Source organism: Schistocerca nitens, chromosome 4 (assembly GCF_023898315.1).
Source record: "Schistocerca nitens isolate TAMUIC-IGC-003100 chromosome 4, iqSchNite1.1, whole genome shotgun sequence".
In the NCBI taxonomy this organism is placed as follows: Eukaryota; Metazoa; Arthropoda; class Insecta; order Orthoptera; family Acrididae; genus Schistocerca; species Schistocerca nitens.
Genome location: NC_064617.1, coordinates 465,228,216 through 465,246,005, shown reverse-complemented (window position 1 = coordinate 465,246,005; position 17,790 = coordinate 465,228,216). Strand labels below are relative to the sequence as shown.

The window sequence follows — 17,790 nt, the reverse complement described above, 5'->3', positions numbered from 1 at the left end:
ATACTTAGTATAATAGTGTACTTTACGAACTCTGAAACTCCCAGCCTTCCCAGTATGTGTATATTAGGACAATTAGGGATTCCACACAACCGAAAAATCAAATGTTGTGCATCGATTTCCATTTCTGTTTACAGCTTCAACACAGTTAGTTGGAAACTATTTGCTATCATACACAAATGTCGACCACTATAGTTGTTTTTGTATTTAACATAAACTTTTATTGAAAAGAAAGTTGCATCAGTCGCTACATACATTTTATAATTCAGTTTGTCCTTTGGTTTAAACAATCTCTCGTTACATTTTCAACAACTTATATTAGCTATGTATCTTACCTTATGAATCACAGGTAAAGAAGGAAGAATTTAGATTTCCCTATTAGGTTTTCTTAACTTCAAACTTACAATTACGTATGGAGAATATTTGACATTTGGCCACAAGTATTTACATTAATTTACACACAGTGTTGATTTAATAAACATTTATATTACAGATTTTGTAAATTAGGTACATTTACACATTCACTTGTAGGTATCTTCAGCAAAATGAAAATTAAACTTGTGAAATTATAGCTATAGCGATTTCCTTCAGGTAATGCTGCTTCGTTGGCAGCTGTGTAATTTTCTGAATACGTATATTTTAGCTGTGCGTTTGTTCTGAACGATATGCGTCCAATAATATTTTCAGAAACACATTTTGAAAGACCAAATGTTTTCTAAGAATCCCTAGTAGGACAGATCTAATACTAACTCCTTTTTTAAAAAGGTCATGTTCAACTAAGCCTTCTATGGAACGTTTGTGTGCTCTACATGGGACATTACGTAGGCGGGTAGCTTTGTGGAAATATATGAGTCGATAAACACGTAACATTGAATTCCTGAATGCTAAGTATTTTAGTTGTTTGCTATTCTTTCAATTTTCGGGTACCTCCACTTTTCAGTGTCAGACAAAAAATAGCCATTTTCTTCGTAGGCTACCAACTTTCTATCATTTTAATGGGAATTCATTCCACTAGAATCATACGTGTACTCACGGCACACAGAAGTTCTACAGAGACGGAACTGTTTTGTTACCACAGCTTTACTAATGTTTCAGTTTGAATTAGTAAGCAGTAAAAGCGAAAATTCCATATTTCAGTACTAATACTGAAGTCTCTAGTGTAGTTGGTGTTAGTCAGATCATTATGACACATTCACACATTCAGTCGTTCGCATACATGAAATATACTTGCATTTAATACAAAGTTTCTTTGTCTGTTTTGATGGATTCATGTTTCGAAATTCGCCTACAGATTTTAATTTAGTTGGATTGATCATTCACGTGCTTCGAGTTGGCAGAATATCGAGTCCGCCACCCGAAGATGGTTAATTTTAAGCTTCTGATGAAGTACTAAATACGAATCAAACTATGGTAGACTTAACATGTTACTTACGTTAGAGTAAGAAACGTGGTGGAGGCTAATGACGTATTTCATCAAGACTCATGTAAACACTGAAAATTTTGATAATCTCTTCCATGGTGTCAATCTATTACGATGGAACTGTAGTAACAAGTAACGATAATAAAAGCTAGCGATGTGCTTCATCAGAACTCAAGTAAATACTAAGAAGTTGGAAAATTTCTTTCGTGTGCCTAATAGCGAACAATTTATTATGGTGGAACTCAAATAAAAGATGGAACCATAATAAACTCTTCAAAGATAATGTTTCAGGTACTCGTACCGATGTGTGAATAAACCGTTGCACGCGCGTTTGAAAGTTATCTGGTGCAATAGTACCTATATTGGTCAAGTATCTGTGTGGAAACGGTTTCATTACTCACAGAATTTTACAGTTTTACTGAAGTCTGGAAGACACTGTGTAGCAGAACCAAAAATCAAGTGGTAATTGTTAAGTGCTTTTTGTAGCGTATTATCCCACTCATTTAAGGAATTTAGGTTGTGCTACAGTTAGCTACTTCATGTACCTATTTAATGATGTTTGCAGATGCGTGTTTACGTTCTCATATTATATGTAGTAATTTTATGTATCTGTTAAGGTGACGACTATGCTTGTGAATAAATACTGTGAAAATTGACGTATTGCCTCTCTCATCGAAGAAACAATATCTATTTCGAAGATCGGTTGATAAAAATTCACAGCACAAAAGCGGCACTTGCTTTTTCATCAAAATGTTTTCTCTAACACTTAAACAAGTTTTCAAATAAGATATAGCACCTCTTGTTAAAATGAATGCGTGAATATAACCTATAGATTGTCAGTTCGAGCAAATTACCCGTTATACGTTTAGTATTTAACACGTACTACTCATACACGTCCATTTACTTCACACTGATTCTCTAAATTCTCTCCCAATATCTGGTATTTCACAGATACAAAAATATTTCTTAATTCCACGTTTACGCTACAACGGAGATTGTATTGCAAGCTGACATCATACAGCACACAAAGTGCTAAATGTAAACTAGTAGAAACATTTATCAGATTTGTGAGACTTCTTATTTCTACTATTTGGTACTAGCTACTTCTGCGCTGTTTTCAAAATTAGGCTTAATGTCATCTAAGAAATGAGTGTTGGAGTATCACGCAGCTGGAGACAGTCGTCGTTAGCAGGAACACGGCTAATGTTCTCATTGTTCAGAGTATTTGGAATCTTGTTTTATCCGATGAATCTGCTGATCACAGACATTTCAAGAGTCGCAGTTTTGTTTTGCTGGTAATAGTATCGCGAGGTTACTGCTTGACGTAAATGCCCCTTGATTATTGCATGATTACGTTCTTAGAGTCAATTATTTATGTTAATATTTTGTCACTTTCGTCACAGGAACAGACAGTACCTTATTTTACGAACGACAACGCAAGCTGCAGTAGCACTCCAAACGTCAGCGCATTCTAATGAAAATTCTACTGCCCGGTATCGCATACAAATATCATTATAATGAGGACAATGATGTTCACAACAATGACATTTCACAAAACGGGAACACTGTTATTTAGAACCTTTATCAGGGAGGACTTTGTCTGTTGATGAAAAATAAAATAAATTGTACAAATAGGTTATTAGAAATCAAAACAAAATTATGACTCACTCATATAAAACAGAACTTCCTATAAGAAAGATTGTCGTTTTAGAAGAACAGTAATGTTCAGAATGTTTCCTGACTGGATGCCATTGCCACAGCTACAAGGAAGTTTATCAATTGACGCTTAAAACCTACTGATGAGTGTTCATTTGGTGTCTGTAACACTGACTAGCTTCACAGCGGCATTTGTTTCACGTAATCCTAATAGTAATCGCTTCACTTCACAGTACACGGCCCGGCTGACGTGCTCAAACCAAGCCGCGAAGTACAGAAAATTCTACAGAATATTACCCGCTTTCAGTAAGTAGAGCACCTATTTTGAAGCCAGTGTTGTCCATTACCATACTGAAAAGATACAAGTAAGCGTAACAGATGCTGTTTCCCTTTAATACGACCACTCCACACAAAGTGCGCTGCCTTGACAGCCACATCTCTGAACATGAGTGAAAACATGAAAGCAGTAAAGTCTGTGTCTCCTTGTCTTTATTTTGGACGCGTTTCTATTTGTGCGCACTCGTATCAGTCTGTGCAGCTCATCCAGTGCTTACTCGCTTCTGCCCCTGTGTTTCTGATCGGGATATGAAATCTTAACTTTCCTACTTTCCTGTTCTGTGCCAAATACACCAGATAGTCCTCTAGAAATTTTAATACATTTATAAATATTGCTTTCAAAGCTAAATCCTTTACATCGAAAATATTATGGATCTATCGTTCACAGATTATTCCAAACTGTAAAATTGTGAAGGTATTTTTCTTAACTTCACGCTTCTGAGCAGTTTCATTGAATCCTTGTCTAAGAAGTCATGCACCACAGTCATACACGAATAAGAAACATAGATTAAATTTACACGCAGCAGTTTTAAGCGTTTCTGCCTGGACTAGTCTGTCAGAAGAATAACATGGCAATAATAATAATAAAAAACTGAGGGTTCATTGCTATGTGAAAGATTTTCGGTAGTTTTCTTGTTTTGTGAGACAAATTTGATGACTAGATATTCCTTCTCTGATGTTACCTGTTGCGATTCCCTTTTGCCACGCTCCTAAGTTGCTGGGACTGAAAGGGACCAATATTTCGGCAACACTTAGTCGTACCCAAATGCTCACATTTTGTGAATGGAACACCACGAAAGAAAAAAAAATATATAAAAGAATATGAAACTGCTGCAGTGTACTTATTGGCTTACAATCAGGAAGACGGTATTTAGCAATGACTGTTAGCATATCATCTCTCGTGTCTGATGTTATGGTGCACCGTTCTTCGACAAATTTGGTTATTACAAGCGCATATGATTTAGATTTCTGTTCTTTAATGTTTTGTTGGCTGCATCAGATGTAACAGTAGATGACTGTGCGTGCTACAAAATGCAAATGCCGCACAGCAGCATATGATCGTGTTACGTCAACTAGAATTTATACTGTTTCAGCGAATGAGCATTTATTTCAAAATGTATCCTGCTTCAGTCGATGAGCCCTTATTTCAGACAAGAGAAGTGAGGGAAACGGTGTTTACGTTTCAGACTAGTGAGGAGTAATTTTTAGACTGAGGGTCTGAGGTGTGCTTACTGAATTAGTTCGCCTGCTACCTACAGGTATTGTGTTACACTGGATGATTCTGTGATGATGTTACGAAGTTTTGGGGATGACGGGGAACAGTAACCGCATCAATTTGGGGAAAAGCACCATGGTCTGGAAACGAATGAGTCGAAAGCTGGAAGCGAAAATCGTTGCGAGACCGCTCATAGTCGACTACAATTGTTATTGCTAAGATTATAAGACAGGTAACTTTCAGAGGTGGTAGTGTGGATCGAAACAAGAAAGAAATAACTAGTAAATACTGGCTCTAAAAAGCATACCTTAAGAGCTCAGAGTGGTTTTTATATTTGATACCGTCGTTGGTTGGTTGGTTGAGTTGGTGGAAAGGACCAAACAGCGATGTCATCTGTGCCATCGTAATAGGGAAGGATGGGGAAGGAAGTCGGCCGTGCCCTTTGAAGAGAAACATTCTGGCATTTGCCTGAAGCGATTTAGGGAAATCACGGAAAACCTAAATCAGAATGGCCGGATGAGGGATGGAACTGCCGTCCTCCCGAATGCGAGTCCAGTGTGCTAGCCAATGCGCCACCTCTCTCTGTTTGCTATTGTGAAACACATCTCTCCTACAGAACAAGTGCTCACGTGCTCGTAGCTGTCGTAGCTCTTATGGTACGCACTAAAGAGCTAATGTTTACTAGGCCTTTTTTTCTTGTTTAGGTCCACATTGCATCTCTGAAAGTTGCCTCTCCTACAGTCTTAGCGATAACAACTCTATTCGACAATCAGAGGTATCAGAACAATTTTTTCTATAATTTTCGACCCGATCGTTTCAGGACCTTCAAATTGATAGATTTATCGTTTTCCGTCATTGGTGAAAGTTTGTAACATCACCATGGGATCACCCTGTACACTCAGGTTTATGAGCTCTAGGAGCATAACACTGGGTGTTCACTGGAATGCGACCACTATAAAAAAAAGGGTGACACAGTGGCTTTACACGTCTTCTTTACACAATTTCCGTCCTGTATATCGTTCACATCCACATATTCATTTTTATTTGTAGCATTTACACAACACCTACGTATCACAATTCGCTGTAAGCGTCAACTCCTAGGGGCACGACAGCCGTGTTAGCAAAACTGTATCTCGGGCACAGAAAACACTTGGCGAGACGGGGCTAGAGAGCAGGGGAGGACCACTTGTTGCAGCCGTGGGTATCGCCCTGCAGTCCGTTATTGCTTTGTGGAGAGGGTACGTAGCACCGCACTCTAGAAGGCATCGACTGCGATGCGGCAGTGCCGAGGCAGCGAGCCCGGCAGCTAGAGCGCGGTGGCCTCGGATCACAGGCTGGAGCCGAACTCGCTGGAGCGCCGGCGGTCGATGTGCCTGAGGTACGTCTCCGAGTAGATGCTCCGCGTGCGCTCGTCGTAGCGCAGCGAGTGCCGGCGCACGTCGAGCGCGTCCAGGTCGGACGGCGGCCGCCGGCACAGGCTGCAGAAGGCGCACTGCAGCGTGTTCTTGAACGCCTCGCGGAAGTCCCGGTTGAAGTACGCGTAGATGATGGGGTTCAGCGTCGAGTTGAAGTAGCCGATCCAGAAGACCAGGTCGACGACCAGGTCCGGGCACGGGCAGGTGTCGCACAGCGAAGTTGACACGTACCACAGGAAGAAGGGCAGCCAGCACAGGATGAACGTGCCCATGATGATGCCCAGCGTCCGCGCCGCCTTGTGCTCGCGCTTCATCTTGATGATATTGCGGTCCTTGGTGGGGGTCGAGTGCACCTGCGGACAGAAGGCGACCAGCAGTCAGCAGCTTGTAGCTCCCAGCCGTCCCGTAAAAAAATATGTAATTCGAGGCCCCGGCTGCAATGCGTCTGGACACTACACTAAGGTGATTAAAGGTGAGCGATAGCACTGTGCTGATATGCAGATGGCGGTACTCTCGCATACAGAAGATATAAAAGAATGCAGTGGGAATGCATTTAAATCTGCTGGAAGAATTTTATGAAAACAAACACTCGAAACTGACGTTTCACGTAAGTCACATGCAACGAAAATCTGTAACGCAACCATCTGTGTGTGGCGTGTTTATAATTATGAATTATTTATATTTTAGGACAATTAATCTGTAAAAATCGCACCACATGTCATAAAGAAAGCATGTAAACCGTCTGAGGATGAATCACAACGATTCGAAACCGCTAACGGTAGCCTTTGAATAAAGGAACTGAAAGTAAATTTGTGGCTGGTTGCTGTCATAACGCCATCAACATTTGTCTTCAAACAACAGCTACGGTCTCCATCATGTCATCATATGACAAAATTGCATATAAAAGTTTAGAGCAGGGGTTCCCAACAAAATTTTCTCGAGGACCCCCTCATCGAGCATGATTGGTGCCTTGTCATATCACAGTATCAAGGACCTAAAAAAAAGCCAAATCGAGAGTCTTGTTATATGTTTTCTATTTTTGGTACTTAGAAAAAACATTGACATATTCATCATTGAAAAAAATATTGAGCTTAAAACTTTTTTCAATTTAGGCATCATTGTTATTGTTAAATTTTTGGTTATTGCTCAAAATCTTTATCTTCAAATCTGGGTGTTTAGTATAACAAATTCCTCAAAAAAAAATTGGGTATGAACAGAAAATGCCAGGAAAAAATTAAAACTGAGTGCATTGGTCTTTCAAGTGTACTACACTTGAGACTGCATTGAGTAGACATGTGTGAAATATAAGAAAACACTAATTTCATACAAGGCATTATTTATTTGAAAAAATACAGTTACAACAGAATACCCCATCAGTAGACAGTTAGTTTTAATTTTCAATTCTTAATGAGATGAGTTCAATCTGACCTTTGAGTCCATTATTTCTGAAATATTAGGTTCCAAACTTGAAACTTTCACTCTGAAACCCGACAGCGTGTCGAGCTGATTCCTATATTTGTTTTTCATGAAACATATGGAAGAAAATGTTTGCTCACACCGATATGTGGCTGCAAATGGAAGGATCTTTTTCACTGCCTTATCTCCAAGTTTATTGTAGTCCTTGCATGGTGATGCCCAGAAATCTGTACTGGACAGATCCACAAGTTGATCTTGCTGTTCTTCAGTGAGGCCTTGGATTTTATCTATTTCTTCACAGCTGAAGGGATTTCGAATCCATCTGTCGTCTGGGGTCAGGTTCAGGGAACTACTCTCTAAAAGTGGTGGCTAGGCTGCATAGATGCTCGGCTACATTGATCTTGATCTGGTCAGTCAAACTCTCCTCCGATGACTCCACGAATTGTTTTGAAGTAGAAAAGTGAGTTACTGACTTGTTTTCTATCCTTGGCGCCCAGATCTGGCACTTTTTGACCGTAGCGCTAATCTTATCCTCAGCTTTGACGATGTCTACATTTTTGTTGTAAACTGAAGTTTGACACATTCAAGTGTTCAGACACATTAGTTAAGTACGCAACTGAGTAGAGCCAAGAGAAGTTAGTGAGAAAATCCACGTACCTTGTGTCAAGAAGGAAGACATGAACCTCGTCTCTATGATCAAAAATCTTGACAAGATCCTATCTCGAGAAAGCCATCCTACTTCCGTAAGAAGTTGCTCATGCTCACTGCCGATCTCTTTACACTCTAGGAAGACGCAGAAGGTAGCGTTCGCTAAAGCTCTGCTCATGCAGGAAGCGGCCAAAACAAAAAATCTGTTATCATACTAAATATATTTAATATATTTTTTTTTCTAATAGCATCTTGTGGACCCCTGTGGCATAGCTCGCGGACCCCTGGGGGTCCGCAGACCATCTGTTGGGAACCACTGGTGTAGAGCATTGACGGAGCTGTCATTTTTACTCAGGTGTGTCACGATAAAACGTGTCCGACGTGACTGTGGCTGCACGTCGGGAATTAACAGACTTTGAACGCGGAATAGTAGTTGGAGCTAGACGCGTGGGACATTCTAATTCGGTAACTGATATTCCGATATCAACAGTGTCAAGAATGTCCCGAGAATACTACATTTCAGGCATTACCTCTCACCGACGACAACGCAGTGGCCGGCGGTCTTCACTTAACGACCGAGAACAGCGGCGTTTGCGTAGCTGTCTCAGTGCTAACAGGCAAACAACACTGCATGAAATTACTGCAAAAGTCAATGTGGGACATATGAAGAACGTATCCCTTAGAAGAAATGAGAAGAATACCAATAGTTTTATTATTTTTGTTGTAGTATTTACTCTTTCAATAGGATTTTTAAGTGTTAGTCGTAATTTGATTAGAATTTTAGCACACGACCGATGTGAGTGCGTTTGCTAACAGCACTGCATCGCCTGCAGCATTTTCCTGGGCTCGTGACCGTATCCGTTGGACGCTACCAGACTGGGAAACCGTGGCCTCGTCAGATGAGCCCCGAATACGTTTGGTAAAAGGTGACTGAATGGTTCGAGTGCGGCGAGGGCCCCACGAAGCCATGGACCCAAGTCGTCAACAAGGCGCTACGAAGGCTGGTGGTGGCTCGATAATGGTGTGGGCTGTGTTTATATGGAAGCCGTCTGGTCCAACAGAACCGGTAATTAACTGGAAATGATTATGTTCAACTACTTGGAGACAATATGCAGCAGTTCATGGACTTCATATCCCCAAACAACAATGGAATTTTTATGTCAGACGGTGCGCCATGTCACCAGACAAAGGTCGTTCGTGATCGATTTGAAGAACATCCTAACATTACGGCAAATGATTTGGCCATTCAGATGGTCCAACATGAATCCCGTTGAACGCTTATGGGACATAATCAACAGATCAGTTAATGGCCAAAATCTTTCACCGGCAGCATTTCCGCTATTATGGACGGCTCAATATTTCTGCAGTGTGCTTCCAACGACTTGTTCAGTTCATATGATGTTGAATCGGTGCACTACGCCGGGCAAAAGAGGTCCGACACGATATTAGGAGGTGTCCTATGACTTTTGTCACCTCAGTGTATTATGCTATTTAACACCGCACTGGGGTGCACTTACGAAGGTGGCAGCACGAAGCGGTGTGCTCAGAGAGAGACGAAAATACTTAGCGGCGGCGTCAGTGTTCGCTTTGTCTCTCTCCCACGCTCACACTCCATTCCTTACCTACCCTGGTAACAGGCAACGCAGGGCTGAGTGGTACAACCAGTCACTGTAGCTGCTTCTGACTCTGCCTATCACAATTTATATGCTCGGAAAATTATCGCTGTCGCTTCTTAACGTAGTACTTGTGTTTTCTTTACGTCACCCATAATGCACATTCTGTACAGTGGCTCAGGAGCCTTACCAAAAGTAAACTAACATGAAAGCCAAGAGTAATGGTGTTACACGCTACAGTCAGGTACGGCAGAATGTCGTTGCTGGCTGGAGCACCAAGTGCTATTCGGCTCCTTTTCATTGAGCATCGCCCCACCAGCCGCCTTATGTGCCCACCATTGTAAGGCCTTAGGAGTCTAGGCTCCTGCGGTCAGTCACTTTAATAAAATGCTACAGAATTCTTCTGGAAACTACAAGGAATATAAAGATAAGGCTGATGAAAGGATCTCTGATTTCCATGCAAGTGGTCCTGTTAACATAATTAAAGACAATTATAGCGCTATTTCGGTGATGTCAGTCCTTTGCACAATTACGGAACATGTTTCATGTTCAAGAATTATGACGTTTTTGGAGAACGAAAATATCCTCTATAAAAGTCAACATGGATTCCGCAAACAGAGATCTTGCGAATCTCAGGTTGTCCTGTTCCTCCATGAGATCCATAGCGCTGCAGACAACGGCGATCAGGTAGATCCCGTGTTCTTTGATTTCAGATTGGCATTTGACACCGTTCCACACTGAAGTTTAATGAAAAAATGCGGACCAGGGTTGTGATTGGAATCAAAACTTCCTTGGAGACAAAATTCAACATGTCGCTCTTAATGGAACAAAATCAACGTATGTAAAGATAATTTCCGGAGTACCCCAAGGAAGTGTAATAGGACCGTAATTGTTTACGAAGTACATAATGATTTATAGCAGAAAGCATCGGAAGCTCTTTAAGACTGTTCGCAGATGACACGGTTGTCTATAAGAAAATAATACCGAGAGAAGACAGTATCGATTTTCAAAATGACCTACGGAAAACTGGTGAGTGTTACAGTCTCTAGCAGTTGACCTTGAACGTAAACAAATGTAACATATTGCGCATACATAGGAAAAGAAGGCAACTACTGTACAACTACACAATTTATCACAAATTGCTGGAAACAGTATCTACCGTAAAATATCTAGGAGTACTCTTCAGAGCGACCTCAAATAAAATGACTACACAAAACAAATAGGAAAAGCAGATGCCAGACTGAGATTAAGAGGAACAATCTTAAGGAAATATGACTCATCCACGAAGAGAGTGGTTTACAAGGCGCTTTTTCGACTATTTCTTGAGTATTGTTCATCTGTTAATGACACCAGAAGTACCATCCGCCACACACCGTCAGCTGACTTGTGCAGTATGATGTAGATATACATGCTGAGATACCTTGGTGTTCCAAAGAATGTCATACTTATCAACCCTTGCGAAGTCTCGAAATGTTCCGGATGACCCTTTATGTGTAATAGTTGGACCCCCAACTTCCCCACGTGGCTCGTTGTACGAACAGTGGGCAGGGTGGGACGCGGGAGAACGTGTATGGGGCAGATGGGTGGTGGCTGTGGGCCAGTGGCTGACCCACACGCCAACCGCACAAGACCCAGCCAGGGGGAAGAAATGTGTTGGACATCATCCGGGATACTTCTGGTACCGCTGAGTCAACATGACTGGACTGAACCAGGAGCACCTCTGATGTCCAACGCAGGCAGGATGAAACTTAACGAACAAATAAGTTCCAAGAATCACGACCACACAAATCAGAACATTTACCAGAAACTAAGATAACCGGTCGTGAAAGCCTTCATTGTATTACGTGACACTTGTTGAAATGTCGCGGTATCTAAAGACTGTCATCCGCTAGGAAACCGAGGACCTCATCAGCAGCACTATACGCTGGGGGAGACTGTGTTTACAAATGAGGTAAAGTTGGTTTGAACAGCACAGTATCTAGCTATATTCCTTATGGAGATGGAATGCCACTGTCTTTCTCCGACCATCAAACTGAGTTTCTCAATAATTCTTAGGTTATCTGCTGTTTAAGGTGGACTCCGAACAACTGTGCAACTCGGCAAAGAGGAAGAAGCGATAACAAAACTCCCAGGACTGACCGGGAACCAAACTTGAGTCATTTAAATCCTTAATCTGTGAAACAGAAATAGACATTTCGATCGAGTGAGTGACTGGCTAATACTACCGATACATTCTGAAGCCTTTCATCCAGAAAAGATACCGTAAATGCTTTCCTCTCTTGGGTCTTGTTAGTTCTATGTGAACAATCTCCGTTCGGACAGACCTCGGAAGGACAAACGGTACCGAATGACCGCCATGTCATCCTCAGACCAAATGCCTGATTAGATGGGGATATGCAGGAGTAGTCGTCAGTTTTCGTGACGTGGATCAGTTACTTTTCAGTCAACCAGCTCCTCAATTGGCATCACATGGTTTGACTGCTCAGCACTTGCTAACAGCGCTGAAGCGCTACCCACAAACGACCGTGCTGAACTTCAATGATCTGAGAAGATCTGGTGTCTTCACTGTGGCGAGGCCTTGGGTTTCTCTACGTGAAGCGAAGTTAGTGTTGGTGCAATCAGTAAATCGGTTTTCGCACGCATATCGGAACATGAATAGTGGGTGGTACTAAAACAACATAGCAAATCGGCAATAGCTGAACACTACCTGTAGTCCGCACATCAGTTTCGAGAGGCCTGCGCGCCTGTTTGTTAGTCTGAAATGCAGAAAGGAAAATTAAAGAGAATATCGAGTTTATTAAACGACCTCAGAATATAAACAGGGCAGCACCACCACAAGACCCAGGTGCCAAGAAGCTCCTAGTGCGGCACCTGTGTCCCTTGCAACATGTCAGTCGCCTGCTGGAGTAACACAAGCACAAGGTCCCCATTTAGTCAGTCGCTCCATCCTATGAATCTTGACTTTGCACAGTTTTATGACATCCCGGACTTTAGCTTCCATATGAAAATCAGAAAACGACGTAGTACAATGGGCGTATGTAAAAAAAAAAAAAGATCACTGACATATCTTCGCATTTGTGGAAAAGGACAAAATAGTTGTTTTTCAAGAGACAGTCCTGTCCGTAAATGTATAGTTTCAGCTCTAAGGGTCGTTCCAACTTGTAAAGAGTGGCCCCAAACCTTTTTGGGAATTTGAACATCAAAATTAGTTATGCTACCTAATACCCATCAGTGTAGTTGACACACGAATCACAGTTCCTGAACGCTTAGTATGTTGAGAATGATGGCAAACTATTGAACAACTCACAGGTGATGAATGACTTTATGCATATTTTCAGCAAAATAGCAACAGCACACACTATCTCAACACTTGAGACGAGTGCAAGTGTAGTTTGGCGAAGAGAGGGCAATCAACAGTCAGCACAATATTCTGACCACCTCAGTCCTGTGAGCTCTCTTTGTGATTTTTACCTGTGGGAAAAATTAAAAGGCCATGTGTATTCAAAAAATCTTCACACATTGTTAGAGCTACAAAAGAAAAATGAAAATGGAATTTCTGCTACCCTGAGGTAGTGCTGTCATGTGTGGCTCACAGATATTTAAATCGAGCACAGAAAGACATCGGCCACTTCCAGCATCTTAATGATGTTCTTTAACAAAGGTCAATCCCACGTCAGTCTTACTGTAAATATTTTGTCGACCACTTGTATTTTACACACCTCGTATTTCTGTTTAAAAACTGGAAACAGCTGATGAAATCACCACAAAAATATTACAAATAATTCACATTTGACTATTCGTGATAAGAAAGAGTACTGAACAATATCCTCGAAAAATGTGATGATATTTCCATCAGAAACAATGTTTACTTTACCTTAACTGTCAAAATACAGTAAAAGCAGTCTAGTGCCTACATTTACCTAACACTGGTGTCTGATGTGTAATAATGGCTAAGCTCCCAGTTCACACAGAGAAAATTTAGGGCAGTTTGGTTGCTAGAAAAGTGTGATATATATTTTTAAGCACAATTAATGTTTTTAGGACTTCGTCCACAATAACATATGCCTCCTGCCCGCTGCTGCAACCCACCGTCTTTAGTGAGGGTGAGATCACTGGATGCAGCACGAATGCAGTAGATCAGGAACAGTCATGGAGTGCAAAACTACACGCAAGCAGGGTGTGTTGCACTCGTGCGGGCCGATGATCAGCCGGTCTCAGTCAGTGTTGCTCGATCCTTCTCAGTAGTACTCAGTACAGCACAACCTTTCATTTAGCATTACGGTGTGGCAGTTTTTAGCCGGCACGAGTTTCTTCAACTCGGAATTTACCCTTCGCTATTTTTTCATGGTACAAATGAAGTTCACAAGTCCAGTGGTTGTTCGCACAAAAAGCGGCACTCTTGCGAACTATCGTCACAAGCTTTTAAAATGAATGGAAATGACAGAAGAGAAGGATGAGAATTCTCAGTATATATTATGGAGGCACATAAGGGATGGGTAATGCGACTCTGCTTTGAAACGATATAACAGTACGAAGTATAAAAAATTTAAAGATTTAGTTGACAACGAAAGAGCAAAAAATTATAAAGATCAACAGATGGGATTTATTGTTCTTCACACTAAGAAGCATTTCGTGATAAATTTTTTAGGCACGGACAAATCATGTGATTACCAGTGTGAATAACAAACTTTCTTACGTCACATGCGTTATTACACTATCAACTGCCACAGATTTCGATGGATCTGAATTAAGAGTATGGAGACTTTATACTCGTATATCACTGCAAAATATGTTTGTTAAATCAAGTTGCAGACCTGCAACGGTTTTTCGACTTAAAATCCGTTATTGTTGAATTTATGAAGGAAAAAGCCAAATGGTTATGAAAATTATAACATCCAGAATGGATTTCAGACCTCGTGTTTTAAGTGTGCTTGACTGCCCACTGCCTGCATTAAGGCACTGCAAAATGCGAAAAAACTTATTTCTGATTTCATAGGGACGCAATTAAAAAATGAATCGCTCTTTGAAAGGGAAAAATTCTAACAAAAAGCACCACCCATTTCGCTAAGTACACTGGCGTTAGAGAAAACGCGAGTTTTTGGGAAATTATTATGGCCTTAACAGAATTACAAGGATATTTTTCTAAACCATTGAGGACAATGCTAATTTTACACATATTTTCAAGCTGCTTTCGAGACTGTTTGGGACTTCAGTTGGTAGTGACCTGTGCACTGGAACTGATTGGCTGGCTCTGAGCACTATGGGACTCAACTTCTAAGGTCATCAGTCCCATAGAACTTAGAACTACTTAAAACTAACTAACCTAAGAACATTACGCACATCCATGCCCGAGGCAGGATTCGAACCTGCGACCGTAGCGGTCTCGCGGTTCCAGACTGAAGCGCCTAGAACCGCTCGGCCACACTGGCCGGCTCATATCTCCACAATGAGGTTGCAAACATAATATTTCGAGCAAGATGATTGTGAAAGGCTTTTTTGATTACGAAACTAAATAAGTCATGATTACATGACAACAGGAGTGCAAAAGCTTGTGAAACTGTCTGCATTTGTTTCAATTCCGAGAGTGTGTAACAGATAAAGATTGTAATAAGTCCTCAGCGTGCCAAAAGTAATTGAAACCACTGAAAATTTATTTTATTTGTGATTTGTCTTGCTGCGAAACAGGAAATACGAAACCAAATCGTATGTAGTGCAACTCCACTGCCATCTAAACGCGGTGCATTCTCCGTTTCTGCCTCCGCCCCCTTCCCCCACCCTCCCCCCCTCACGCACTCAGCAAGGCACGGCAGTGGTAGAAGACTGCAGCTACGGGAGAGAGTTGTGCACACGTCCAAGAACACTGCTCGCATTCCAGATTATTGGCTGTCCTTGTATGAGATGACGCAGCATGGAAGAAATATACTATATACAATCAACACAGTGAACTTCACGTTGAAAACTCGAGTGAAATGACTTTCTATACGTTGTTTGCTGATCGTAATATTAAGATTATGATTCTTACTGTTTACTCACTTTCGGTTTGTGAGCCATGAAGGAGTTATATCTCAGAACAGAATTACGTAATAGCTCAAGATTTAGTTTTTTGTGTCCCCCACATATGTCAAAACATTATTCAGTTCTTTAGGAAATGTGGTTTGGGACTTAATGGTTTCTAGACCAAGCACCTTAGGTAGAAAAACACACAATGTTTCCAAGAAGTAATACAGATCATTTACTTTGACGCCAGGTATTTGCGTCTATGGTGAGTTTTGAATTTACGGAGATTAGGGCGTGGTACTAGGCATGTTTGTGTGGCTAATGTTATGTGTGTCCTAATTCTGGAGACATTATCATAGGCTATGAACACTCAGACAGCAGTTTCAAGCCTAAAAAATCGGATTTGCTCTGAGGTTGCCACACTAACTTAATTATGTATACAGATAGAGCATCGATAGGTGTATTTGAGTGAGTTTGCGAGTGTCAATATATGTGACATAAATGGCCGCATCTTTTGACTGAATTGACGTAGACGCTTAACTTTTTTACACCGCCAAGGGACTGTATACCTTAGTATTTGACATAGATTTTGATACCTAAGCCGGTTCCTGAGAGGAACTGGTCTTAACAGATGGACAGACCAATCTATAACAAAGTGATCCTGTAAGGGACCCGTTTTTACTGACTGAGGTAAGGGATCCCTAAAAGGACAGAAAGCCAAACTGTTTATACGCATGCACACAAGTTGTGGGCCTTAGTGCTAAATAAAGCAAACACTTCTCACATCTCCCAACTACGGCACAATCATCACCACACACGTTGGCGCGATTGCTCCATCTTAGATAGCAGTTTGATGACGTCACTACTCGACCGTTGCGTGCATACTTATACACAATGTCACTTGATAAATTTGTTATTTCGAAACTGTTGAGCCTTTAAAGCCTCTGATTGCGTCTTCAGCGTTAGGAGAATAAACCTTAGGCACAGAAGTATGCCTTGGACCACGGCCTAATGCCCATTAAACAGGAATCGCCAAAGACTTTAAGAGAATTCTGTATCCACGTCGTACGTAATAAAAGATACCACCGCAGATGGTAACTGTGGTGTCACTGCCAGACACCACACTTGCTAGGTGGTAGCCTTTAAATCGGCCGCGGTCAATTAGTATACGTTGGACCCGCGTGTCGCCACTGTCAGTGATCGCAGACCGAGCGCCGCCACACGGCAGGTCTAGAGAGACTTACTAGCACTCGCCCCAGTTGTGCAGCCGACGTTCATAGCAGTGGTTCACTGACAATCACGCTCTCATTTGCCGAGACGATAGTTAGCATAGCTCGATACCGGAGATGCAGTTTGGCTCTGAGCACTATGGGACTCAACTGCTGTGGTCATTAGTCCCCTAGAACTTAGAACTACTTAAACCTAACTAACCTAAGGACATCACACACATCCATGCCCAGCTGCAGTTTCACTAATCAATAACGACACGTACAAACAGCTGGGCAAACCTCCGTTGCGTGCCGCAAATGTTAAGCTAACTACATATTCAGGACAAGCTATCCCTGTGTTAGGACAGTGCAGCCTTCTTGCAACATACAAGGGACAAACAAAACTTGTGTCATTTTACGTACTTCCTTCTTCTGCTGCAGTGAACTTGTTTGGTTTAGATTTATTTCAGTTGTTTAACTTGTCTATAGTCAATCAGGTCCTATCAGTGAACCAGACTGTGCCTTCAGCCAGTGTTTCTCGTCTATGTGAAGAATTTGCTGACATTTTTGCACCGGGCCTTGGTTGCGCTAAGAACTATGAAGCACATTTGGAACTGAAAGTAAACGCGTAACCGAAATTTTTCAGAGCGCGCAATGTTCCCCACGCATTGCGTGATGAGGTCGCAAGAACATTACACGATTTGGAATCACAAGGTGTGATTGAACGTGTGCAGGCTTCTCTCTGGGCATCACCCTTAGTAATTTTGCCAAAACCTTCCGGAAAATTGAGACTTTGTGTGGACTTTAGGGCAACGGTGAATCCACAACTAGTGATTGCAACTTTTCCTTTACCCCGCCCGGAAGATCT

General features: G+C 41.6%; 1 protein-coding gene across 1 annotated transcript in view; it reads right to left on the bottom strand.

Annotated features, from left to right (window-relative positions):
- Nucleotides 1-239: 239 nt before the first annotated feature.
- Nucleotides 240-17,790, bottom strand: part of LOC126252027 (octopamine receptor beta-2R) — a 46,101-nt gene continuing 28,550 nt past the window's right edge. Inside the window, exon 2 of the mRNA XM_049952813.1 lies at nt 240-6,393. Coding sequence (XP_049808770.1) covers nt 5,953-6,393 — 441 coding nt within the window. The 3' untranslated portion in view covers nt 240-5,952. The remainder of the gene's footprint in view (nt 6,394-17,790) is intronic.